Source organism: Podarcis raffonei, chromosome 9 (genome assembly GCF_027172205.1).
Source record: "Podarcis raffonei isolate rPodRaf1 chromosome 9, rPodRaf1.pri, whole genome shotgun sequence".
NCBI lineage: Eukaryota > Metazoa > Chordata > Lepidosauria > Squamata > Lacertidae > Podarcis > Podarcis raffonei.
The window spans coordinates 80522730-80549923 of record NC_070610.1 but is presented as its reverse complement, the minus strand read 5'-3'; the positions used below and the strand labels follow the sequence as shown (position 1 = coordinate 80549923).

Below are 27194 nucleotides of genomic sequence, written 5' to 3'. Positions count from 1 at the left end.
CTGGCTTTTTAATGATGCCTGTGGACTTTGGGAGGCATGGAAGGGCTGCCCCACACATTTTGGGGGGCTCACCGGGACCAGGGCTGAGGGACCCATTTTGCCAGCCTTGAAACCCCTGTGGCGGCTCTTGGCCTTTTCCAGGTCCCTCTTCTGACGGGGGGGGGGGAGTATTTGAGGGACTGTCTCTTGGGGGGCAGTATTTGAGGGGTCCTCCCCACGCGACAGGCCCTGCTCTCTTGGCTCCGCTAGGGTGGCTGTTTCCTTGGTGTCCTGCTGCAGCTGGATCAGGTCCAAGGAGGGGCCCTTCCAGGCCAGCCTCCTGTCGCCCCCCAGGGACAGTGTGGTGCAGTGGTTAGTGTCCAGCTAACCCCAGGGTGTGTTCTGGAAGCTACCAGCATGAGTTTGACCAAACTGCGGGAGGCAGAAGGCAGGAGGGCCTGGTGTGCGCTGGCCCAGGGTCCCTGTTTTTTGTGTTGAATAGATGCTAGATGGTCATTGATGGACCCAATAGGTATCGCAAGCCTTTTGCACATAACAAAAATATGTATTTTATCAAAGTCATTGTTGAACTGAAATACAATGAAGAAGTACATTAATAGTGAAATACAATATTATTTTGTACATTAATACAAAATACAAGTGTATTAATAGTGAAATTGTTAAGCTCTAACTGTATGTAGGTTTTATTTTAGCTGTTTTTTATCTTATATTTTGGAAATGTACATCCAGTGGTTTTTCCTTTGATTTTTTGGGGGGCCCAAAAAAATAAAGGGGGGCCCTAAACTAGAGCTTGTTGAGCTTCTGCGTCAATCCGGCGCTGGATGGAGGCGGCGCCCCATTGCAGAATCCCTGCCGCGGAGGCGCATGCGCGGGATGCCAACCTCTCGCCAGGCGCCACGGCACCCTTTGCCACCCGACGGGGGGGACCCCGAGCACTTCCGGGGTGCCAAGCGTGGTAGAAGGCGGGGAAAGGGCGGGGACTACATCTCCCAGAGTGCACCGGGGTTGGGGAGCCGCGGGGCCTGCCGGGAAAGGTAGTTCTGCCCGCGTCGGGGAGCCGCGTGGAGTCGATTCGGCAGGGTGAGCGAGGCGGCGCTGCAGCCCCCCGACGGCGCTTTTGGGGAGGGGGATCCCGGGCAGGATCCTGCCCGTCGGGGGCCGGAGGAGTCCCCGATCGGCCCCCGATCTCCTGCCCGACCAACCCCAGCGCCTCTTTCCCCTCTCCCGCCCCGTCGGGGCTGCAGGTGCGGCGGAGGATGGCCCGCGAGCGGCGGCGACCGGGACCCGAGGCGGGGCGGCGCCCGGCGGAGAAGGGACACCCGAGGGCGGCGGCGGCGTCGGGGACGGCGATCGGGGCGAGGAAGGGGCGCGGCGCCGTCGGGGCTGCGGGCCAGGCTGGGGTTGCCCGCTCCCGGCTGGTGGCTGTGCTGGCGCTGGGCTCGCTGGCGCTGGGCTTGGCGGCCGTGGGCTACGGCGTCGGGGCGCGGCGCTGGCGGGCGGCCCGCGTCCTCTCCCTGCACCCGGCGCCGCGCATCCTCGACGCCAACAGCAGCGGCCCCGAGGCCCAGCCCGGCCGCTTCTGGGGCTCCTACCGGCCGCAGGTCTACTTCGGCATGAAGGCGCGCAGCCCCCGCTCGCCCGTCGCAGGTGAGAGGGGGGGGTCGGGCTGGATGACCCCCGGGGGCCCCGTCCAACTCGGCGCTTGGGATGCCCAGAGGGCACAGCTGCCAACGTTTCCCTTTTTTAAGGGAGATCCCCTTATTCCCAATAGGATTCCTCGCAAGAAAAGGGAAAGTTTGACAGCTAGGCAAGAGGACAGGGCCTTGCCCATGCGCCCAGCGCCACCGGCACCCTTGGCCCAGGTCTACATGGCAGGTGGCACAAGGCAGGTGGCACAGAGTCTGGAGCCCTCAGGAAGCTCCTATTGGCATCCATTTGTCTCAAGATGGAAGCGTTGGGGTAAAGTCCGATTTGGACAGGTGTCAGAGCCTGCAGGGAAGGTGCGCTTTCAGCCTGGGGCCCACATCCAGCGCAAAGCAGACCCCAGGTAGCTGCTGCTGGAAAGACACCTCCCCACTGCCCCCCACTCACCCAGCAAAGGAGAGCGCACTGGCATGATGCGACTCGTGAGGAGCCGGCACGTGTCACAGGCTGCTAGGACCGGGGAGGTTCTTTGTCCCAACAGCTGTTCCTTGGCAGCTGTTTTGGACATAGCTGTCAACGTTTCCCTTTTTTTAAGGGAAGTTCCCTTATTCCGAATAGGATTCCTCGCAAGAAAAGGGAAAAGTTGACAGCTATGGTTTTGGAATCTGTGACCCAATCGTTCTGATCTTTGTGTAAGGGTTCCTCCCAGCTCTGCAATTGCCCAACCCTCTCCCAAAATCTGGGCATCATCTGTGCTCCAAGAGGAAAGAAGGGAGCCAGTGAATTCTGCAAGTCAGGCACAGATTTGTTTTTTAAAATAATTTTTTATTAAATTTTCCATTTTAACAATCAAATCAAATCACATTAAATATTCCAAATTATACAAATACATATCATATAGTCCAAATATTTTGCCAAATTATAAATTTTTATTGGGACTTCCCATGCTTCAAGTTCGGGGGGGCTCTGATCATCTCATATCTCTGCTGCCTTGAGTTTCCAATAGTTCCTTTAAGTCTTCCTGTTGTGAACCTTCCTTCTTAAGTCGGGCACAGATTGGGCTTGCGAGGCTGCTGTCCCGGCCTCTGTCCTCGTGGAGCGTGGCCAAGAGACGAGGGGTCTGTGCCTTTGCTGTCCCCGGCAGAGCAGCTCTTGCCCTCGCTCTCCGCATTGCAGGGGGCTGGACTAGATGACTCTGGAGGGCCCTTCCGGCTCTGCCATTCTGCGGCTCTTCCTGCAGGCCTCATGTGGATGCACCAACTGGAGGGGGACGTCCGGCTGCGCCACACCTGCGAGCAAAGCGACGGCCTCCCGCGCTACGGCTGGCTGCTCCACGACGGCGTCAATTTTGGGGTGCAGGAGATCCAGGACGTGGGCCTCAGCCTGCAGACGGAGTTTGTGAAGCGACCTGGGGGTCAGCACGGGGGAGACTGGAGCTGGAGGGTCACCGTGCGGCCCGAGGTGAGTGGGGAAGAGCCAGCGGGAGAGACGGGCATCTCTTAAGGAATAATAATAATAATAATAATAAATTTTATTTATACCCCGCCCTCCCCGGACAGAGCCAGGCTCAGGACGGCTAACACCAGTAAAATTACAGTAAAAACAAAATGGGGGGGGAAACCCAATTTAAAATACAGGTTAAAATGCAATTTAAAATTCAGCCTCATTTTAATAGTATCCCATAGATCAAGACCATAAGGGGAGGGAAACATAAGGGTCAGACTGAGTCCAAACCAAAGGCCAGACGGAACAGCTCTGTCTTGCAGGTCCTGTGGAAAGATGTCAAGTCCCGCAGGGCCCTGGTCTCCTGTGACAGAGCGTCCCACCAAGTCGGGGCCAGTACTGAAAAGGCCCTGCCTCTGGTTGAGACCAGTCTAACCTCCTTGTGACCTGGGACCTCCAAAGTGTTGCCATTTGTGGACCTTAAGGTCCTCCGCGGGACATACCAGGAGAGGCGGTCCCGTAGGTATGCACCCATGGCCCTTCGTGGAGCTGGAGGGAGGTGCAGGGGGATTCCTCTCTAGCTGTTACTAGGCCCAGGTGTGCTTGCACCTAAGAAGAGCCTGCAGGATCAGGCCAGTGGCCTGCGGGAAACTCGCAAGCAGGATCTGAGCCAAAGAGGTGAGCTTTGCTGCCTCCGACCATGGAAGCAGAATGCAGCCGTTGTGGCTCATCGCCACTGCTAGCCCTCTGCTCCGTGGCTTGGGCTGCTGGCTCCTTCGCACGCCTTCAGACGGCAGCCCTGGCACCCGCCTGCCGGCAGACCTTGGGGGGGGGGGGCGCTACACAGCGTAATTTAATTTTAAGCACAAGGAAGCCTCTGGTTTCCTTGCCTTGTTTGTTCCAAAACACGCACAGTCCTTGAGGACATGAAGATAATCCACCGCATAGTTCTCCTTCTGCCTCTTATCTTATCCCGTGACCTCGAGACGGCGGCTGAGGCCCCAAACTCTGTCCGAGGGGCGGAAGGGAGCCAAGTTTCTCCCAAGTTTAGAATGCATGGGGCTATGAAGGTGATGGACTTTTTCATAGAATCATAGAGTTGGAAGAGCCCACAAGGGCCATCGAGTCCAACCCCCTGCCAAGCAGGAAACACCATCAGAGCACTCCTGACATATGGTTGTCAAGCCTCTGCTTAAAGACCTCCAAAGAAGGAGACTCCACCACACTCCTTGGCAGCAAATTCCACTGTCAAACAGCTCTTACTGTCAGGAAGTTCTTCCTAATGTTTAGGTGGAATCTTTCTTCTTGTAGTTTGGATCCATTGCTCCGTGTCCGCTTCTCTGGAGCAGCAGAAAACAACCTTTCTCCCTCCTCTATGTGACATCCTTTTATATATTTGAACATGGCTATCATATCACCCCTTAACCTCCTCTTCTCCAGGCTAAACATGCCCAGCTCCCTTAGCCGTTCCTCATAAGGCATCGTTTCCAGGCCTTTGACCATTTTGGTTGCCCTCCTCTGGACACGTTCCAGTTTGTCAGTGTCCTTCTTGAACTGTGGTGCCCAGAACTGGACACAGTACTCCAGGTGAGGTCTGACCAGAGCAGAATACAGTGGCACTATTACTTCCCTTGATCTAGATGCTATACTCCTATTGATGCAGCCCAGAATTGCATTGGCTTTTTTAGCTGCCGCGTCACACTGTTGGCTCATGTCAAGTTTGTGGTCAACCAAGACTCCTAGATCCTTTTCACATGTAGTGCTCTCAAGCCAGGTGTCACCCATCTTGTATTTGTGCCTCTCATTTTTTTTGCCCAAGTGCAATACTTTACATTTTTGGAGCTAGCCGACCAGACTGGAAGAGTCTGCCACCAGAAGGAGGAGGAGGTCCAGAAGGAATGGATGAAATTCAAAGACTATTTAGTTAAATATGTTAAGATAACTTAATTGGAAAAATTTGCAAATATCAGATAGGCTTAGGATTTAAATATGTGATGTTAGAGAATAAAATGTTTAACGTTAAAATAAAAAGAAAGAACGATGTTAAGTGATTAAGTTAATTTTAGGAGAAATTTGGTTTTGAAAAACTGTTACAAAGATATATACTGAAACTCAGCCAGAGGGATTAGAGGAAGTCACCTAACAATGTTATGAAGATTGGATTAAGTACAGTTAAGTTGCTCAGCCAGGATGCAAAGGTCTGTCTCAGGTCAGGTTCCCAAGGCTTCGACCCACAAGTCTCACCCCAAGCGGGGCTCTCAGACTTAGAAGCAGACAGGCGCCCAGGCAGACAGAATCCTAGAATGGTAGACTTGAAAGGGGTGCCAAAGGTCCCCTAGTCCAACCCCCCTGCAGTGCATCCATGACAGAGCTCACCCTCACACTCAATAATAAATAATAATAGTAATTTTTTATCTATACCCCTCCCTTCCCGGTTCAAAAACCGGGCTCAGGGTGGCTAACAACCAATTTAAAACACTTAATTGTAAAAGCAGTATAAAATACAGAATAAAAACATGAATAACAATAAAATTCAAAGTTCAGAAATTGATTTAGGGGAAATCCATCCAATAAGCATTAGATGATCCCCAGGGCTAGCTGGCTGAATTGGTCCTACTTGGGCCAGCGAGGAGGCCAGGGGAGAATTGGCTGTGGGGTCCCAGAACGGGTGATCTTCATAAAAGGGGAGGGGGAGGGAAGAGAAGGGAAAGAAAAGATCAGGCTGAATTCAAATTAAAGGCCAGGCGGAATAGCCCAGCGGAAGGAAGTTAAATCCTGAAGTAGTAGTAGTAGTAGTAGTAGTAATAATAATAATAATAATAATAATAATAATAATAATAATTTATTTATACCCCGCCCACCTGGCTGGGTTTCCCCAGCCACTATGGGCAGTTTCCAACAGAACACTAAAATACAATAACCTATTAAACATTAAAAGCTTCCCTAAACAGGGCTTGTCTTCTAAAAGTCTGGTAGTTATTTTTCTCTTTGACATCTGGTGGGAGGGTGTTCCACAGGGCGGGCGCCACCACTGAGAAGGCCCTCTGCCTGGTTCCCTGTAACCTCACTTCTCGCAGTGAGGGAACCGCCAGAAGGCCCTGGGAGCTGCACCCAGGTGTCCGGGCTGAACGATGGGGATGGAGAAGCTCCTTCAGGGATACTGGGCTGAGGCCGTTTAGGGCTTTCAAGGTCAGCACCAACACTTTGAATTGTGCTCGGAAACGTACTGGGAGCCAGTGTAGGTTCCTAGTGAAGGGCCCTAGTCTTCTGGGACAGAGCATTCCACCAGGTCGGAGCCACCACTGAGAAGGCCCTGGCGGAGGATAGTCTGACTTCCTTTGGGCCCGGGACCTCTAAACTATGGTTATTCATGGACCTTAAGGTCCTCTGTGGGGCAGACCGGGAGAGGCGGTCCGTAAATACGAGGGCCCTAAGCCACAAGGCAGGGAGAGGAGTCTTGCGGCTTCCTGACGGTGCTTTCCTGTCTGCAGAGAACTGGGCCCCCGGCCCCCTTCATCTCTCTGCTCTTCTACGTGGCGACGGATGGGCAGGGGTCTCTGCAGCCTGTGGTGGAGCAGAAGACCGGCCGATTGGCATCCCTGACGGGCACCACAGAGGAGCTGGGGCACTTCACCATCACCTTCCAGCCGCCCACCAACGAGGCTGGCACAGCACCTCTCTACGCCAGGTACCCTGCAGGGTAGAAGTGCCACAATTTTCAATCCTAGGGGGTGGGGATGTGATTGTCTCTCTCTTAAGTAAGAACCCAAGCCGAGGCAGATGGATCAGGCCCATGGCCCAGCAGGAAACACACAGGCAGGATCTGGGCACAAAATCAACTCTGCCCTCTTGCGGTTTCCGGCAGCTGGCATTCGGAAGCATTGCTTCGGTCAAGAGGTCCTGAGGGTGGCAACACGAGAACGGGGCCTTTTCTGCAGTGGCTCCCCATTTGTGGGATGCTGTCCCCAGGGAGGCTCACCTGGGGCCTTCACTGTATATCTTTAGTGCCAGGCTAAACGCTGCTCTTCAACTAGACCGTTGGCTGATTGATTAATTATCTGATTTATATACCACCCGTTGGCAAAAGATCTCGGGGCAGTTCACAAGACATTGGGTACGGGTATTGTATACATTCCAGTTGGCCAATTTAACTTGCATACTGTTCAGTCATTACGGTACCAATTTATGATCAACACAGTTCTAAAATTAATATTAAAATTAATGAATCATGTTCTACAGCCTTTTAGCTCTGTTTGTGGGAAGGAGGGTTATGTTTAGTTTCGCTTTTGTTTTAATTACTGCGTTTTTCCATGTAAAAGACTAGGCTTTCCCCCTAAAAAATAATGTCAAAAATTAGGGGGCGTCTTATACACGGGGCCATCTCCCCCCATTTTCTTAAACTGGAGTCCCCAAAAATAGGGGCGTCTTAAACATGGGGGGGGGAATACGGTATATATTTTGTGCTACTATCCTTCATTTTTATCTTGTGAACTGTCCTGAGATCTGCGGGTGAAGGGGCACTATATAAATGAAATAGATAGATGATAGATAAATGATAGATAGAAAGATAGATAGATAGATAGATGATGGATAGATAGATATAGATAGATAGATGATGGATGGATAGAAAGATAGATGATGGATGGATAGATAGATAGATGGATAGATAGATGATAGATAGATAGATAGATAGATAGATAGATAGATAGATAGATGATAGATAGATAGATAGATAGATAGATAGATAGATAGATAGATATAGATAGATAGATAGATAGATAGATAGATAGATAGATAGATAGATGATGGATAGATATAGATAGATGATTGATAGATGGATGGATGGACAGATAGATAGATGCCTCTGGCCGTGGAGGAAGAGCCGTAGTCCTTGGCGCTGATTCTCGCTTCCTTTCTCCCTCTCCAGTTACAACCACCTGCAGGCGAAGGCCGAAGGTCTGGACCGCCTGAGCGATGTGGTGAAAGCCAGCCTGACGCCTCGCTTCACCTTCGCCCCCCCAGGAGCCCCCAAGCGCCGCTACTTTGGGGTGGACGCCTCTCACTCCCCGGCCGGGGAGCGGGCGCCCCCTCACAGCCAGCTGCTGGTGCACCAGGTGACGGTGTCATTGCCCTGCCGCCTGGAGGTGCTCTTTGAGTCAGGCAGCGCGGGCGACCGTGCCGGGCGTCTGGCGGGCGAGGCTCTGTCGCAGGAGCTGGGCCGGCACACGGCGGCCTTTGAGCGGCGCTTTGAGGAGGCCTTTGGCCTGGCGCGCAAGGGCTTCTCCCCGCCGGAGCAGAGCTTTGCGCGGGCCGCCCTCAGCAACATGCTGGGCGGCATGGGCTACTTCCACGGGCGCTCGCTGGTGCAGTCGCCCCACGCCGATCTCCCCCAGCCCTACCCGGAGGCGCCGCTCTTCACGGCCGTGCCCTCGCGCTCCTTTTTCCCGCGGGGCTTCCTGTGGGACGAGGGCTTCCACCAGCTGCTGCTGGCCCGCTGGGACGCAGCCCTCAGCCGAGATGTGCTGGCGCACTGGCTGGACCTCATGAACGCCGAAGGCTGGATCCCACGGGAGCAGATCCTAGGCTCCGAGGCCCGTGCCAAGGTGCCCGCGGAGTTCGTCGTGCAGCACAGCAGTGCCGGAAACCCCCCAACGCTCTTCCTGGCGCTGCGGCAGCTGCTTGCGCAGGAAGCTCTGGAGACGGACTACCTGCGGCGCCTCTACCCGCGGCTACAGAGCTGGTACGACTGGTATAACAGCACGCAGGCCGGGCCCCTGCCCTTCACCTTCCGCTGGCGCGGCCGCGACCAGGACACCCAGGCGTTCCTGAACCCCAAGACACTCACCTCCGGCCTTGACGACTACCCCAGGGCCTCGCACCCCTCGGAGGACGAGCGCCACTTGGACCTGCGCTGCTGGATGGCCGTGGCCTCGGGCGTCATGGCGGAGGTGGCCACACGGCTGGGGGAGCCAGCCGAGGAGTACCGGCGCATGGCGGAGGCGCTGTCGGATGGGCAGCTGCTGGACCAGCACCACTGGGCCGAGGCGCTGGGCACCTTTGCCGACTACGGCAACCACACGCAGGCGGCGTCCCTGGAGCGCGAGAAGCTGCGCCCGCCTCCTCCGGGGCAGCCGATGCCCACGCCGCGCCTGCTGCGGGTGGTGCGGAAGCCGCCCCGGCTGCAGTTTGTGGGGGGCGCTTTTGGCTACGTGAGCCTCTTCCCGCTGCTGCTGCAGCTGCTGCGCCCCGACTCGCCGCGCCTGGGCAGCCTGCTGACCGACCTGCGCAGCGAGAGGAAGCTGTGGACGCCCTTTGGGCTGCGCTCGCTGTCGCGCTCCAGCCCCTTCTACCTCAAGCACAACACGGAGCACGACCCCCCGTACTGGAGGGGCCCGGTCTGGGTCAACATCAACTTCCTGGCCGTGCGGGCTCTAAAGCACTACGGCCGGCTGGAGGGGCCCTTCCGGGACCAGGCGGCCGCCCTGTACCGGGAGCTGCGCGCCAACATCGTGGGCAACGTCTACCGGCAGTACCTGGAGAGCGGCTACGTGTGGGAGCAGTACCACGACGGCACGGGCAAGGGCCAAGGGTGCTACCCCTTCACGGGCTGGTCGGCCCTGGTGGTGCTCATGATGGCCGAGGAGTACTGAGCTTCCAAAAGTGCCAGGCTGCCTCTGCCATGCTCTTGGCGGGCGCGGTGCCCGCCTCCTCCCCTCAGGTGTTTTGACTCCTGGGCAGCTGGCCTCGACTGCTCTCCCTCCAGGATCTGACTTCTAATTTTCTAGCGAAATAAAGCTGTGAAGCTGGACGTGCCGGTGGCCTCTTGCGGGAAAGGAGCTGGGCTGGGGGAAGAAGCCTCTTCGGGCTGCTTGGGCATTCCCATGCGCTGCCGCCTCTGGAGTTCGGGGCGGGGAGGGGAGATGCCTTGGCTCATAATTGAAGGCAACATGAAAGGGGTTTGTGCGCTCAGAGCGGCTCCCAGGGGCTGCTGGTGAATCTGCACTTGGGATTTTATTTATTGTTATTTTGCAAAAGTTATACGCCACTTTATTGTTTTGAAAAACCCTGAAAGCCTTTACATCTTTTTAGCTCCTGGGAGGGAGGGTTTTGACTGGTCCCCTGCTGCTTACGATTTGGGGAGTGCAGCTACAAATGTGCTGCAAGGTAACAACTTTTTGAAGCCCTGGTGGATTAATGGGTTTATGGTGCAATAAACTGATATGAACTGAGATTAGCTGCTTCAGGGTCACAGCATGTTTCCCCACACTCAGAAAATAGAAGAGTTGTAGAAAGGACCTTGAGGATCATCTAGCCCAACCCTCTGCAATGCAGGAATATGCAGCTGTCCCAACCAGGGATCGAACCTGCAACCTTGGCATTATCAGGACCAGGCTCTAAGCAACTGAGCTGTTGCGGCCAGGCAAACATAGAGATATATGCATGCCTGTAAATGTAGCCACACAGGCCATCAGCCTCACCTGAATTCCATCCGTGCCAATACTTAGGTGGGCAAAATGGCACCATCTGCCCACAGGAGGGAGGGAAAAGCCTCCAAATCCCAGCCCCAGGGGACAGAGTGAGCTGAGCGCCACAGGATCTTGCCTGACTGGTTGCTGGGAGATATGGAAAACTCCAGAGGCGGAAATCCCCCCCCCCCAACATCATCTGCTACCAGAGTTTTTTCCATGGAGCTTGAACGTCCTGCCTCCGAGGAGGCTGCTCTGCCCCTGGACCACAGGATCTCTCGCCACGCCATCTCAAGGCACCCAAAATACTTAACATCATGCCATCACCTTTCCTGGGCTGCAGGCCCCTTCAGCAGGGACAGCTGGGGGGAGAGGGCTCTTGTGCTTGGATCCCGGTTCCCCCTGGTTGGCCACTGTGAGAACAGGAGGCTGTTATGGGCTGTGGCACCGATTCAGCAGAGCTCCTCTTGTCTCCTTACAGAAAGTGCTGCCCTCCGTTAGCAGTTGCGTGGAAATCTGGGTTGCCACTTGCAAGAAAATTGTTTTGGCACAGGGTGCTACAGCTGACCATTCCCCGTCCCGGTCAGATTCCCAAAGAGTCCCCCCCATTCACAGGAGACAAGTGTGGCCCCGCTGCATGTGTGGACTTGGTGTTCAAGCACATTCCTCAGCTCTTCGACCGCTGGGTTTTGAGTCCACAGGCTGCCATATGAGGTGGGCCTCCCTGTTTGGCCACATGGATTTGTGAACAAACTGGTATCGTGAAAGTTTGTGCCGCCTCCATTGTAACCCCCCACCCAATGAGTGGCCCCTGCCATAGTTAGGGAGCAATACAGAAATGCACCCCACCATTCATTTTACTGTCTGCTGATTCTCTAACCACATTTGCCTTGCTTCACTATGTAGCCTGGATATTGCATGACTTCCTCACTGGGCAAGAACTAAGGATTCCCACTGCTTTCTGGAACGAGTTATTTGCACACTTGTACTGCTCCCACTATTTATTATTATTTTTTGCAACCCACAAGCCAAGGGCTGAAGTCCAGCTGCAAACTCTCCCCCCAAACACAAGATTTGGATTTTTAAAATAAAAAATCAGCTCTAGCTCAAAAGGAGTTTTGCAAGAGTAACAACTTGTAGATTCTCAGTCACACTCTCCGTGAATTCCTTAGCTGAAAGACAGGCTACACAAATGAATGAATGATTTAAAAGTTTGGGATGATGGGAGCTGGGGGCCAGCAGAATATGGAGGGCAACAGACAGAAGAGAACTACTTCACAGAAGCATAAAAATTGGAAGGGACCCAGAGGATCATCTAGTCCAACCCCTAAAAGGCAGGACTATGCAGCTGTCCCATATAGGGATTGAACCTGTTTGCAGAAGCATGCTCTAGCCAGCTGAGCTATCCAGCCTTAAGGAGTTGTTGCAAGAGGTGTGCCTGATCTTTTGAGCACGCTAGTGTGATTCTTACAGAAGAAATGGAGGCATAAGCTAAGCATGTGCGCTTCAGGGGGAGAAATCAAGTACAGTGCTACAGCTGTGTAGCAAGCAGTTAAGTTTGCTTCCAAGACATGCTCAGATCTCAGCCGGGAGTGACAGGTCCAGTCCTGCTCAGACAGAGGTGGATACAGGAATGCTGCAACTCTTAAGGGGGCTGTGTTTAGATTAGACCGGGGGGGGGGGGCAGACCCTGTGGCATTTGTGCTGGCTGTTCTCATCCAAATACAAGGATGGCAGTTAAAAAAATGGGAGCCACTGCGGCACTCCTTCTAAGAACAAAACCCCAATTAACTTATCAAATGCCAGGGAGGTAAATTCAGAAAGAATGTGTGTCTTCATCTGAGACTAAAAAAGTCACTGGATTCAGGTTACAGGGCACTTTTGCTGAGACAGGAGGATGGGCCACAATGAGCCAAGTCCCCCTTCCCTGCCCCAGTTATGCATCTCCTGACCTATGGAGTGGGGGGGAATTGCTTATCCCAGCCCACACTTGTAACTCTAAAAGGGGGCCAAACTTATATGATGCAGCTGCCGCAGCACGCAAGTTTCCACAAAGGAGAGCTGCCACACAGACAGCCCTGCAACACACACTCCAAACAAGAGCCTCTGAGCCAGGGGTGTCCACATCTCTTTAATAATAAGCACGCACTGCTGCCCCCCCCCACAGCACACGGGGAGAAGCGCCTCCACTCCCGAGGCGACCAGGCACTGGTATGGTAAGGACCCAACAAGCTGCTTCGAGCAGCCTGCCCAGGGAAGCCAGCTCCCCGCTCCCAGCCCAGCCTGGTCGGAGCAAGGAGCAGGTGTCGGCAAGAACCGTTTCCTCCATGCAACCAGCAAACCCCAAACCCAGTGCAAACCCCCAGGGGGAGGGAAGGAAGGAGGCAGCCCCCACCCGGAGGAAGAGCTGCACCTTGCCACCAAAGGTTACGGAGCGCAGCGGGAGACACACACACGCACACACACAACTGCTACGGTAGTCGGGGTCCGGCAGGTAGTCCAGGCCCACCCCCCCAAGAGACAGGGCACTGTACAAGTCCACAGAAGGCTCCTACGGAAGCACCCACCCAGAGGGCAAGAGGGGGAGCAGACCTTTGGTCACAAAGCTGGAAGAGAGCTTGAGGGGCGCACTACGGACTGCCTAGGCAGGGAAACAGGAAACAGAGCGTGAGATCTGGCTATGGGCAGAGGGCAGTGTTGGTGCTAAGGCGGTAATTCTCCACAGTGAACTGCAGGGCGCAGAAGCCCTTCCTGCCCGCCTCCTGCTGCCGGGCGCCAGGAGGGCGGCAGCGGCGGAGTCCCGGGGGTCAGGAAAGGGCCGTCCCCGTAAAGCAGGGAGGGGAAGTCAGCCAAGCAGGGCAGGCGCCCTTCAGACAGGCAACGTAGGCGAGGAGGCGGCCAGTTCTTCGGGGTCGCCTTCCGCCTGCCCTGCACACAGGCTCTGGGCCTCGCTGCCTGGGGGAGAGCAGGGGACCCCTTTGGCCAGCAGGTGGGCCGCCTCCTCCTCGCTGTCCTCGCCAGCGGCCTCTTCCTCGTCCTGCCCGCGCCCCACCTCGATCCCCGAGTCGCCCGTCAGCCGGCGGTGGCGGAAGTGCTCGCCCTCGTCGTCAGGCCCTTCGTCGCGGTCCGAGACTCGCCGGGAGTCGCCTTCGAAGAGCTCCACGCTGGAGGAGAAGAGGGCGTGCTTGGGGGGCGCGGGGCAGGGCGCCAGCTTGCCCGCCGGCTCCCAGCTGCCCCCCGGGCTGCTGCTGCCCCCGCCGGCCCCCTCGGCATCCGCCTCGCCCTCACTGGGGGTGCTGGCCTCCGTGGCCGACAGAGAGGTGCTGCTGGGTGACGTCAGGCAGCTGGACTCACAAGAGCAGCTGGTATAGTTCTCTGAGCTGCCCGTCAGAGTCAGCGTGCTGGAGCCCAGGCGGCTGGCCGAGCCTCCCAGGATGGCACTGTAGGGGGGTGGCGGGGTGGTTGGGCGATGGGCCACCTCTTCGTAGGCAGGCAGCTTGAAGGAAGCCAGCATCCCTGCAGAAGGAGAAGGCGGGGAGGAGGGCAGAGAGACCGGCTCAGCACCACCCAGGACCGCAGAAGCAGACGGACTTCTGAGAGCTGGATCAGAAGGGGTGGCACAGCCTGGGAGTCATTTTGGGCTCACAGGTGCCCATGGAGGTGCAGGTCAATTCTGTGTCCAGGGCAGCTGTTTAGCAGCTCCATCTGGTACGCAGGATGAGACCCTCCCTGCCCGCAGACTGTCTGGCCAGAGTGGTGCGTGCACTGGTTATCTCTCGCTTGGACTACTGCCATGCGCTCTATGTGGGGCTACCTTTGAAGGTGACCCAGAAACTACAACTAATCCAGAATGTGGCAACTAGACTGCTGACTGGGAGCGGCCATCGAGACCACATAACACCGGTCTTGAAAGACCTACATTAGCTCCCAGTACGTTTCTGAGCATAATTCAAAGTGTTGGTGTTGTCCTTTAAAACCCTAAATGACCTTGGCCCAGCGCCAAGGGCCTTCTGGCTGTTCCCTCACTGTGAGAAGCCAAGTTACAAGGAACCAGGCAGAGGGCCTTCTTGGTAGTGGTGCCCGCCCTGTGGAACGCCCTCCCATCAGATGTCAAAGAGATAAACAACTACCTGACATTTAGAAGACATCTGAAGGCAGCCCTGTTTAGGGAAGTTTTTAACGTTCAATGTTTTATTCTGTTTTCAATCTGTGGGGAGCCGCCCAGAGTGGCTGGGGAAACCCAGCCAGATGGGCAGGCTACAAATAATAAATTATTATTAACATTAAGTGGCAAAACAAACTGCTCTGCGTGCCACAGCTTCTGGGCTCGATCGCTGGGTTTTAGAATACCTGCAGAGGCCCTGCCAGCGAGTGTAGATTAGGGGTCGCAGGCCTGCAGGCCACTGAACGTTGCTGGCCTCCAACCCCCATCAGCCCCAGCCAGCATGGCCAATAGTCAGGGGTGACGGGAGTTGTAGTTCAGTAAAAGTTCTGCAGTCTAAGGGGGGTGTGCCCAGTTCTGAAACTGACAAAAAAGTTGCCACCTTCACATAAACGGAGGGGCATCGACATGAGGCTCAACTGCTGGCTCTGAAGGTCTCCCTCAACACTTCTCCTTAAAACAGCATCGGCTGGATATGATTTGAGCAAAAAACATCCAGAACTAGATGTTCTGGCCTAGTGGACCCAATCTCTTCCAATCCCCTAGTTCACAAGCTTTAGCTGCCGGCTTTAAATGTCTAAGGCCCACCAGCCACAACAGGATGGGGAGGGCCAGAACCGGTTCCAAAATGGTGGCAGGTGAGGCAGAATTTGGCACCATCAGTGGCCAATTCCTGACCCTGCTTTCTATCAATACCTAATCCATCTTTGGAGATGGCAGAATTCTTTGCCATGTGTTTTCCTTGTAGAAAGGAAGTCTACAGTTCACACTTCCTCAAGCTAAGGGCATTTTCTCTGGAGTTTTAATGACAGCCTCCACAATGTGTTGATCCAAGTGGAGAAGCCATCTTCTTGTATATTTTTCCTTTCCCACCCCACATGCCTCACAAAGTATTTTCTGTAATTTATTCTCCGCTTCTCCTTCTGCATTCAACTTGTACCTCTGCCCCTCACAAATCCCTGATAGTTTCTTTCACCCTTTGTCCTTTCATAAAGTGGTACCTCGGGTTAAGTATTTAATTTGTTCTGGAGGTCTGTTCTTAACCTAAAACTGTTCTTAACCTGAAGCACCACTTTAGTTAATGGGGCCTCCTGCTGCCACCGGAGCACAATTTCTGTTCTCATCCCGAAGCCAAGTTCTTAACCCGAGGTACTACTTCTGGCTTAGAGGAGTCTGTAAGCTGAAGCGTATGTAACCCGAGGTACCACTGTATTTGTTTTTTTTGCTCCTGTAACAACCTTCCTCTCTTACCCCATTGCTATCTATTCCCTATTTATCACTCTTAATATTTATTATTGTTACTGGTTATCCTTAAACCCCTTTTTCCTCAGAGAGGGGGCCTTCCTTCCCCTGAACTCCTCTGTCTCCCAAGTACCTTTAATCAGCAGGCAAAGAGGTGGCACAGAGGCCTGCCAACCGGTCCCAGAGTCTCGTTTGAGAAACAGGCTCTGGCTGCAGGACCTGAGACCTCTGGGGATATTGGCTCAAGGTGCCAATAGCCCCTGCTGCCCTCAGTTTTTGCTCCCCTCCCTCCTTCCCTCCCAGCCCCGTGGCGCTGTCCCATCCGCTGCCCCCACAGGGGCTGGGCGAGGCAGAGCCCAAGAGAAAAGGCACTACTCACTGAGATCCATCATGGACGGGGGATAGTTGCAGGCACCGTGGTAGGCAATGAGGTTGATCTCCCGCTGCCGCTGCTGCTGCTGGAGGCGCAGTTTGGCCCGGCGGTGCCTGTAGGCGCAGCAGCAGCTGAAGAGGATCAGGACAGTCCACAGGAGCCAGAACCCTGCCAGGGAAGGGGGGAAAGGAGGAAGGTCAGCTGTGGAGGAAACAGGCCGCTCTGGCTCTCCTCTCCTAGGTAGTTTGGGGAGAGACAGCTGCTGCCTGCCAGTGTGTAGACAATTCTGAGCTAGACGGACCTAGGCGCTCTCTCTCAGGAGAAGGCAGCTGTTCAATACAGCCCACTCAGAATCATGGGGACTAGAATCCTGCTTTATTTTCAGGTTACGAGCCACAGCTGCCAGTCAGCGTAGACAACATAGAAAGCTGTTGATTTGCTGAGTTTTGATTCTTCTTTCCTCCCTGGCTCCTTTCCTGTGTGCATGTTTATTTAAAAGAAAGAGAGTAAGCCTGTGGGGGGAGAGGCTGCCGTGTTCAGATTGTATGTCGGCCCCTTGGGGAGCTTGTTTGCCTGAAGAGCACCTTGGGGAGGCCCACAGGGACGTCAAGGCAGAGGCGCTAAAGAAATAGTACACAAGCAATACTGAGCTGCGCAACGGGTCTCACTTGGCATAAGGCACTTTCCAAGGTTTCTGTTAAATACAGCCTTTTTAATGGAATCATGAGGCCTAGAATTTGCTTTGAGGAAAACCACAGTTCAGTGGCTGAGCACCTGGTTTTCCAAGCAAGAGGGCCCCATGCTCAATTCCCAATGTCAGACCGGAGCAGCCTCCCGGCCTGAAATCTTGGGCGTTGCTGCCAGTCAGTGTTGGATTTCCTGAGCTAGATGGGTCAATGGATCCGACTCAATGCAAGGCAGCTTCCCACGCTGCTGTGAGACAGAGGCCTCTCCCTCCTTCCCTGCTACTCACACCAGAGCTCGTAGTAGTAGATGCAGCAGCCGGTCTCCCCGCAGCAGTGACCCGTCTCGCACACGTACGGCTGGTCATTCACCCCGGGGCAGAACTCACGCGCCTGGACCAGAGAGAAGGAGGGGACAAAGCAGGGAAAGGTTCAGGAAAAGGGCACCGAAAACGCCCAAGGGGAGAGAAGGGAAGAGGTGACATGACAGAACTGTATAAAATGATGCATGGAGAAGGCGGAGAGAGAAAAGTATTTCTCCCTGTCTCATCATCATCATAATTTATTATTTCTACTCCGCCCATCTGGCTGGGTTTCCCCAGCCACTCTGGGCAGCTTCCAACCGAATATTAAAAACACAATACAGCATTAAACATTAAAAACTGCTTTCAGATGTCTTTTAAAAGTCAGAGAGTTGCTTATTTCTTTGACATCTGGTGGGAGGGCGTTCCACAGGGCAGGTGCCACCACCGAGAAGGCCCTCTGCCTCGTTCCCTGTAACTTGGCTTCTCGTAGGGAGGGAACCGCCAGAAGGCCCTCGGAGCTGGACCTCAGTGTCCGGGCAGAACGATGGGGGTGGAGACGCTCCTTCAGGGATACTGGACCAAGGCCATTTAGGACTTTAAACGTCAGTACCAACACTTTGAATTGTGCCCAGAAACGTACTGTGAGCCAATGTAGGTCTTTCAGGACTGTTGTTATGTGGTCTTGGCAGTTGCTCCCAGTCACCAGTCTAGCTGCCGCATTCTGGATTAATTGCAGTTAACACAAGAACCTTTATGCCAATAAGTTTCAGGGCTGGTTTTAACCTGTAACGTCTTAAATGGCTCAGGACCACCAAACCCCATGGTCTGCCTCTCGCCACCTGAACTGACCTGGACCCTGCAAACATCATCTGAGGTCCTTCTTTGTGTGCCTCCTCCATGAGAGGTCCGGAGGGGGGCAACACAAGAACGGGCCTTTTCTGTGGTGGCTCCCCACTTATGGAATGCTCTCCCTAGGGAAGCCTGCCTGGAGCCTTTGTTACATATCTTTAGGCCGCAGCCGAAAACATTCCTCTTCTCCCAGGCCTTTGGCTATCTAAGCAAAGTATGGGCTTTTAAACCATGGGGGGGGGGTTATTGGTTTTTGTTTGTTACTATAGTATGTATTTATGCGCTTCTATATTGTAAACAGCCCTGTGATCTTTGGATGAAGGGTGGCATAGACATTTAATTAATGATGAAATACTAATAATGATATTGGAACTCCAACTGACATCCTGTGAAGCTGTTTCTGCACACACACACCCCCAAAAAAATTGCATGCCTCCCTTTATCCGTAGATTTGGTCCTCCTTCATGCACCACATAGCCTTTGGAACTCACTGCCACAGGAAACAGTGATGGCCATTGACCTGGATGGCTTCAAAAGGAGGCTGGGCAAATTCCCAAAGGAGGAGAGGTCTGTCCATGGATCCTCCTAGCCGCGATGCCTCTGCTCTGCACCCCACAGCTGGAGGGAGCCAGGCTTCTGCAACCCAGCTTCTGAAAATCTCAGGAGGGCACTGCTCCCGGATTCCCTGTTAGGGGCATCTGCTGCTGCTGCTCAACAGAGAGGGCTCCTTCTTAAATATTGTTTTTATTGTTTTTATCAATGTCATTTTAAATTGCTATTGATATTAATATTGTAATTTTAGTTTTAGATTTTATGATTGATGCGGAAATTGATTTTCCATTTGATTATGCCCCTTTTGATGTGGCCTATTTATTGCTTATGACTTTTGTTATGCTGGTAATTGTGTAAATCTTGTCATGTGGTGAGCCGCCTCCAGCACTGTTTTAACTATGGATAGGCAGCATACAAATAAAAGGATGAAGATGATTGTTACGGAAATTACGGGGGGGGGCACTGAAGATGAGGAGGAAGATGAGGACCTGTTTGGCCGCCCCTGGGGAGAGGCTGCTCTGCCCGATGCCCCCCACACCCCGCCTCCAGATCCCTCCAGATCCCTTACAGATTTGAAAATAAGGGACCAGCAGCCAAAATAAGGGATCAACAATGCCTTTGGTGAAATACATATTTTGTTATGTGCAAATGGCTTGAGATACCTCTGAGGTCCATAAACGACCTTAGAGCATCTATTCAACACAAAACACAGCCGCAATTTGTTGTGGACAAAGAACAGCTGGACGCCGAAAGGGCCCCGTTCCCTCCAGGAGCTTCTTTCAGGGGCCGCAGCGGGACGTGGCGCTGGGATGCGGGGCTGTCCCGCCAAAGAAGGGAGGCCTGACAGCTACGGATCCCTCCCGGCGGAGCCTCCCGGGCCAGAGGCACTCTACCCGGCTCCCCCCCGGCCCCTACCTGCCGCTCCCGGCCCAGCAAGGCGGCCCAGCCGGCCTGGGCTTCCCTCCCGGGCGGAGGCCTCCTCCGCTCCATGACGCCGCCGCCGCCGCCGCCTCAGCCGCCTACAGCCTTCGCGGGAGCCCAGACGCCGCCAAGGCCGCCAAGGCCTCCTGGGGCCCGGCCGCCGCCTCCTGCCCCGCGGCGCCTCCGGCCCTCATTGCCGCCGCCAAGGCCGCCCAGGCCGCCCGGGGCTCCGGCTCCGCCGCCTCAGCCCAGGCCGCCGGCCCCGCCGCCGACGCCGCCATCACTCGGGGCCGCGGCTCCCGCCCCGCCGCGCCCGGCCCTCCAATCCGCGTCTTCCGCGGGGCTGGCGGCCAACCGGCGCCCGCGCCTCCGTCCGGCGGGGACCAATCGGCGGCCGGCTTCTCCCATAACAACAGCAGACAAAGAGGCCAGGGGCCCGCCCTCCGCGGCGAAGGAAGGGGCCTCCAGCCAACGAGCGGAGACCGCCTTCGTAACTGGCAGCGGCGCTGGCCAAAGGCAGCGCGAGAGGTCGGCCGAAGCTCTGATGGACAGCAGGGCCCGACCAAGGGGCGGCGCAGCTTTGCGGAAACAACCCCTCGTCATGCCCACCTCCGGGGCGTTCTCGGCCAATGGGATGCGGAGGGGGAGGCGCGTGTTGAGGGAGCCGGCCAATGGGAAGCGGCGACTCTCGCCTCCCGGGGGAGCGCGTGAAGCTGCGAAAGGAGCGTTTCGGCGCCTGCGCAGAGAGGGGAGGGGGGGGGAGCTGTTCTCTCGTCTGGGGGAGAAGTCTCGCGAGAGGGTACGCTGGGCCTGGAGCCGGAAGTGGAGCCTCCCTCGAGTAGAAGGAATGGTCGCGGGGAGGTTCGCTTGAGGCGGGCGGCTGAGAGGGAGCCGGAGCCGGGCGGAGTAGGGGGCAGAGGGGCGGCCAGGGAGCCGGGAAGCGGCTTCCGGGGAAGGGGGCTCGGCTGTCGTGGAGCTTCCTGTGGAACTGGGCCTTCCGGGGCCTCCAAGGAGGAAGGAAACCGGGCGAGGCCTGTCAGTCAGCCGCCTCCTAGGCTCCTCCCTGGATAGGGAGCAGACCAGGCCTGATGATGATTATTTATACCCCGCCCACCTGGCTGGGTTTCCCCAGCCACTCTGGGCAGCTTCCAACAAAATATTAAGATATAGCGGTCTGTTAAAAATTAAAAGCTTCCCTAAACAGGGCTGCCTTCAGATGTCTTCTCAAAGTCACACTAGTTTATTTCTTTGACATCTGGTGGGAGGGCGTTCCACAGGTGGGTGCCACCACCGAGAAGGCCCTCTGCCTGGTTCCCTGTGTAAATCCTCCTGAGCCTGAAGGATCCTCTGGGGTCTGAGCAGGGCCGGATTTAGCTTTGATGAGGCCCTAAGCTACTGAAGGTAATGGGGCCCTTGATATATACAGCTGTCCTTTGTCCACAACAAATTGTCGCTGTTATTTGTGTTGAATAGATGCTATATGGTCATTTATAGACCTAATAGGTATCTCAAGCTATTTGCATATAACAAAATATGTATTTTATCAAAGTAATTGTTGAGCTGAAATACAATTAAGAGGTATATTAATGTTGTGTTGTTGTTGTTTAGTCATTTAGTCGTGTCCGCCTCTTCGTGACCCCCTGGACCAGAGCACGCCAGGCACTCCTGTCTTCCACTGCCTCCCGCAGTTTGGTCCAACTCATGCTGGTAGCTTCAAGAACACCGTCCAACCATCTCGTCCTCTGTCGTCCCCTTCTCCTTGTGCCCTCCATCTTTCCCAACATCAGGGTCTTTTCCAGGGAGTCTTCTCTTCTCATGAGGTGGCCAAAGTACTGGAGCCTCAGCTTCACGATCTGTCCTTCCAGTGAGGACTCAGGGCTAATTTCCTTAAGAATGGATGCGTTTGATCTTCTTGCAGTCCATGGGACTCTCAAGAGTCTCCTCCAGCACCATAATTCAAAAGCATCAATTCTTCAGCGATCAGCCTTCTTGATGGTCCAGCTCTCACTTCCATACATCACTACTGGGAAAACCATGGCTTTTACTATATGGACCTTTGTTGGCAAGGTGACGTCTCTGCTTTTTAAGATGCTGTCTAGGTTTGCCATCGCCTTTCTCCCAAGGAGCAGGCGTCTTGTAATTTCGTGGCTGCTGTCACCATCTGCAGTAATTATGGAGCCCAAGAAAGTAAAATCTCTCACTGCCTCCATTTGTTCCCCTTGTGTTTGCCAGGAGGTGATGGGACCAGTGGCCATGATCTTCGTTTTTTTGATGTTGAGCTTCAGACCATATTTTGCGCTCTCCTCTTTCACCCTCATTAAAAGGTTCTTTAATTCCTCCTCACTTTCTGCCATCAAGGTTGTGTCATCTGCATATCTGAGGTTGTTCATATTTCTTCCGGCAATCTTGAATTCCGGCTTGGGATTCATCCAGCCCAGCCTTTCACATGATGAATTCTGCATATAAGTTAAATAAGCAGGGAGACAATATACAGCCTTGTCATACTCCTTTCCCAATTTTGAACCAATCAGTTGTTCCATATCCAGTTCTAACTGTAGCTTCTTGTCCCGCATAGAGATTTCTCAGGAGACAGATGAGGTGATCAGGCACTCCCATTTCTTTAAGAACTTGCCATAGTTTGCTGTGGTCGACACAGTCAAAGGCTTTTGCATAGTCAATGAAGCAGAAGTCGATGTCTTTCTGGAACTCTCTAGCTTTCTCCATTATCCAGCGCATGTTTGCAATTTGGTCTCTGGTTCCTCTGCCCCTTCGAAATCCAGCTTGCACTTCTGGGAGTTCTCAGGCGTATATTAATAGTGAAATACAACTAAGAATTTTTTCGGGGCCCCCAAGAGAGTGGGGCCCTAAGCTATAGCTTGTTTAGCTTATATGTAGCCTGGGGCTCCATCGCAGCAGCGTGGCATCTCCACACAACTGCCCCGAAAGAGGGCAGAGCATGTTGGCTCCTTTGCAGAGGCTGCCAGTCATGTCAAAGGAAATCATTGAAGTTGATGATCCAGGAAGTCTGCATCGTTTTAAATTCTCTGCCTCCTACCCGGGACCTCCTCGTCCTCACTAGGGATGCGACGCCTCAGGCAGGTCAGAAAGCGTCTCAGCAGGTATACAGCTGGCAAGGAGGCAGCCTGTGAGGTTTGGAAGTGTTTTCCTTGTGGTTCTACAAAGCATAAAGCGTATCTGCAAAAATTGCCCTGCCAACTTAGACAGTGACGACAAACTGTGTCTGCAATCCAAGAAACAAAAGCAGTGGGCTCATTTTGTTACAGCGGTGGTTTAAGCAGCTCGGCCTTCTAGCGCCACTCGGGGTGACATCATTCTGTGTAATTCCTGTGACTGCCAAAGCAGTTTCAAATTCAGCTTTTCTTGGCAAAGAGCATGGGTCACCATGCCACAGAAGCGTAAACATGGCCTTGGGTATTTAATTATCAGGAACATTTTGTATAGGCCAGCTTTTGAAGCATAGCTTGGTCATTACACAGCGGAAAACACAATGCAAAAACAATAACATCAGTATTAACAATCACTGTAATACTGGTCTGCCTCACAAGGACTATCACAAGGATTACTGAAATGCATGTGCTTTGAAGCCTTGAAGTATATGTTAAGGATGTTGTTGTTGTTTAGTCGTTTAGTCGTGTCCGACTCTTCGTGACCCCATGGACCAGCGCACGCCAGGCACCTCTGTCCTCCACTACCTCCCGCAGTTTGGTCAGACTCATGTTTGTGGCTTCGAGAACACTATCCAACCATCTCATCCTCTGTCGCCCCCTTCTCCTTGTGCCCTCCATCTTTCCCAGCATCAGGGTCTTCTCCAGGGAGTCTTCTCTTCTCATGAGGTGGCCAAAGTACTGGAGCCTCAGCTTCACGATCTGTCCTTCCAGTGAGCACTCAGGGCTGATTTCATTAAGAATGGATGCGTTTGATCTTCTTGCAGTCCATGGGACTCTCAAGAGTCTTCTCCAGCACCATAATTCAAAAGCATCAATTCTTCGGCGATCAGCCTTCTTTATGGTCCAGCTCTCACTTCCATACAGCACTACTGGGAAAACCATGGCTTTAACTATACGGACCTTTGTTGGCAAGGTGACGTCTCTACTTCTCAAGATGCTGTCTAGGCTTGTCATTGCCCTTCTCCCAAGAAGCAGGCGTCTTTTAATTTCGTGGCTGCTGTCACCATCTGCAGTGATCATGGAGCCCAAGAAAGTAAAATCTCTCACTGCCTCCATTTCTTCCCCTTCTATTTGCCAGGAGGTGATGGGACCAGTGGCCATGATCTTCGTTTTTTTGATGTTGAGCCTCAGACCATATTTTGCGCTCTCCTCTTTCACCCTCATTAAAAGGTTCTTTAATTCCTCCTCACTTTCTGCCATCAAGGTTGTGTCATCTGCATATCTGAGGTTGTTGATATTTCTTCCGGCAATCTTAATTCCAGCTTGGGATTCATCCAGCCCAGCCTTTCGCATGATGTATTCTGCGTATAAATTAAATAAGCAGGGAGACAAAATACAGCCTTGTCGTACGCCTTTCCCAATTTTGAACCGATCAGTTGTTCCATATCCAGTTCTAACTGTAGCTTCTTGTCCCACATAGAGATTTCTCAGGAGACAGATGAGGTGATCAGGCACTCCCATTTCTTTAAGAACTTGCCATAGTTTGCTGTGGTCGACACAGTCAAAGGCTTTTGCATAGTCAATGAAGCAGAAGTAGATGTCTTTCTGAAACTCTCTAGCTTTCTCCATAATCCAGCGCATGTTTGCAATTTGGTCTCTGGTTCCTCTGCCTCTTCTAAATCCAGCTTGCACTTCTGGGAGTTCTCGATCCACATACTGTTTGAGCCTTCCTTGTAGAATTTTAAGCATAACCTTGCTAGCGTGTGAAATGAGTGCAATTGTGCGGTAGTTGGAGCATTCTTTGGCACTGCCCTTCTTTGGGATTGGGATGTAGACTGATCTTCTCCAATCTTCTGGCCACTGCTGAGTTTTCCAAATTTGCTGGCATATTGAGTGTAGCACATTAACAGCATTATCTTTTAAAATTTTAAATAGTTCAGCTGGAATACCATCACTTCCACTGGCCTTGTTATTTGCAGTGCTTTCTAAGGCCCATTTGACTTCACTTTCCAGGATGTCTGGCTCAAGGTCAGCAACCACACTACCTGGGGTGTACGAGACATCCATATCTTTCTGGTATAATTCCTCTGTGTATTCTTGCCACCTCTTCTTGATGTCTTCTGCTTCTGTTAGGTCCTTACCACTTTTGTCCTTTATTATGGTAATCTTTGTACGAAATGTTCCTTTCATATCTCCAATTTTCTTGAACAGATCTCTGGTTCTTCCTATTCTGTTGTTTTCCTCTATTTGTTTGCATTGCTCGTTTAAGAAGGCCTTCTTGTCTCTCCTTGCTATTCTTTGGAAATCTGCATTCAATTTCCTGTATCTTTCACTATCTCCCTCGCATTTTGCTTGCCTTCTCTCCTCCGCTATTTGTAAGGCCTCGTTGGACAGCCACTTTGCTTTCTTGCATTTCCTTTTCATTGGGATGGTTTTCGTTGCTGCCTCCTGTACAATGTTACGAGCCTCCATCCATAGTTCTTCAGGCACTCTGTCCACCAAATCTAAATCCTTAAACCTGTTCGTCACTTCCACTGTGTATTCATAAGGGATTTGACTTAGATTGTATCTTACCGGCCCAGTGGTTTTTCCTACTTTCTTCAGTTTAAGCTTGAATTTTGCTATAAGAAGCTGATGATCTGAGCCACAGTCAGCTCCAGGTCTTGTTTTTGCTGACTGTATAGAGCTTCTCCATCTTTGGCTGCAGAGAATATAATCAATCTGATTTCGATACTGCCCATCTGGTGATGTCCATGTGTAGAGTCGTCTCTTGTGTTGTTGGAAAAGCGTGTTTGTGATGACTAACTTGTTCTCTTGACAGAACTCCATTAGCCTTTGCCCTGCTTCGTTTTGATCTCCAAGGCCAAACTTGCCAGTTGTTCCTTTTATCTCTTGATTCCCTACTTTAGCATTCCAATCCCCTATAATGAGAAGAACATCCTTCTTTGGTGTCACTTCTATAAGGTCTTGTAAGTCTTCATAGAATTGGTCTATTTCAGTTTCTTCAGCACCAGTGGTTGGTGCATAAACTTGGATTACTGTGATGTTAAAAGGTCTGCCTTGGATTCGTATCGAGATCATTCTATCATTTTTGAGATTGCATCCCAGTACAGCTTTCGCCACTCTTTTGTTGACTATGAGGGCCACTCCATTTCTTTTACGGGTTTCTTGCCCACAGTAGTAGATGTGATGGTCATCCGAACTGAATTCGCCCATTCCCGTCCATTTTAGTTCACTGATGCCCAGGATGTCAATATTTATTCTTGCCATCTCATTTTTGACCACCTCCAACTTACCCAGGTTCATGGTTCTTACATTCCAGGTTCCTATGCAATATTTTTCTTTACAGCATTGGACTTTCCTTTCGCTTCCAGGCATATCCGCAACTGAGCGTCCTTTCGGCTTTGGCCCAGCCGCTTCATCAGCTCTGGATCTACTTGTACTTGCCCTCCGCTCTTCCCCAGTAGCATGTTGGACGCCTTCCGACCTGAGGGGCTCATCTTCCAGCGTCATAACTTTTATATGCCTGTTGTCTTTGTCCATGGAGTTTTCTTGGCAAGGATACTGGAGTGGCTTGCCGGTTCCTCCTCCAGGTGGATCACGTTTGGTCAAAACTCTCCACTATGACCTGTTCATCTTGTGTGCCCTGCTCGGCGTAGTTCATAGCTTCTCTGAGTTCTTCAAGCCCCTTCGCCACGGCAAGGCAGTGATCCATGAAGGGGATGTTAAGGATAGACAACAACAAAGAGCAGTGTGTCTTGAAAACTGAAGGACAGAATCATTTATTTTGCAAACACCAAATTAAACGTATTAACAATTTCTATTAAAATGTGCTATTACCCAATTCATGTGACATGTGGTTATTAGTTCATGCTGCCAGGCAGACTGGTTAGTTTATTGTGGTTTAAGGAGTGCATTTTAAAGTATTATCTACTTCAGACTCTCACAGTAGTGCTTAAAATCTAAGCAAATTTTGGAGTGGGGTCATTGAGGGACACTGTGTGAACTGCACACTCAAGGTGGGTGTCTCTGCCATCAGTTGTGTAGGTCTGTAATGTGTGTTAGTTGTTGTGCTAGAAAGATACAGGTGAGCAGATCCCAAGACAGGTAGTTTGAAATTTGGTTGCCTTCTAACACACCTCTTTCCATTTTGCCCCGCTGCTGCTATTATTAATATTTATTATTATTATTATTATTATTATTAAATGTATACACAGTCCTTTGGAATATAAGAACCTTGCAGCGGGATCAGGCCAAGGGCTTGTTGAATACAGTATTTTCTTCTCACAGTAGCCAGCCAGATTCCTGAGAGACACGGATTTCACTGCTTCTTCCCAGATTTGCTGCCTGGACCTCCGTGCTTGGCTCTAAACAGACTGTGCACTTCGTTACATGACTTAACATGGGAAGGGGAGGCAAGAGACAT

General features: G+C 52.7%; 3 protein-coding genes across 4 annotated transcripts; 2 read left to right on the top strand and 1 right to left on the bottom strand.

Annotated features, from left to right (window-relative positions):
• The first annotated feature begins 983 nt into the window (after nucleotides 1–983).
• On the top strand, nucleotides 984–9895 carry MOGS (mannosyl-oligosaccharide glucosidase). Of its 2 annotated transcripts, none has more exons than XM_053402247.1 (4): nucleotides 984–1080; nucleotides 2885–3105; nucleotides 6579–6775; nucleotides 8015–9895. In XM_053402247.1, the coding sequence occupies exons 2-4, from the start codon at nucleotides 2890–2892 to the stop codon at nucleotides 9735–9737; spliced, it is 2136 nt and encodes a 711-aa protein (XP_053258222.1). In that variant the 5' UTR covers nucleotides 984–1080; nucleotides 2885–2889; the 3' UTR covers nucleotides 9738–9895. The 2 variants fall into 2 exon arrangements, with proteins under 2 accessions (XP_053258222.1, XP_053258221.1); XM_053402246.1 differs by having other exon boundaries at nucleotides 984–1647.
• A 2776-nt stretch (nucleotides 9896–12671) lies between these two features.
• On the bottom strand, nucleotides 12672–19807 carry WBP1 (WW domain binding protein 1). The gene is made up of 4 exons (XM_053402274.1): nucleotides 19635–19807; nucleotides 17304–17406; nucleotides 16337–16498; nucleotides 12672–14069 (listed from the first exon to the last, which is right to left on the bottom strand). The coding sequence occupies exons 1-4, from the start codon at nucleotides 19707–19709 to the stop codon at nucleotides 13423–13425; spliced, it is 987 nt and encodes a 328-aa protein (XP_053258249.1). The 5' UTR covers nucleotides 19710–19807; the 3' UTR covers nucleotides 12672–13422.
• Nucleotides 19708–20511, top strand: LOC128420640 (translation initiation factor IF-2-like). The gene has a single exon (XM_053402319.1). The coding sequence runs from the start codon at nucleotides 19708–19710 to the stop codon at nucleotides 20509–20511; it is 804 nt and encodes a 267-aa protein (XP_053258294.1).
• Nucleotides 20512–27194: the final 6683 nt, after the last annotated feature.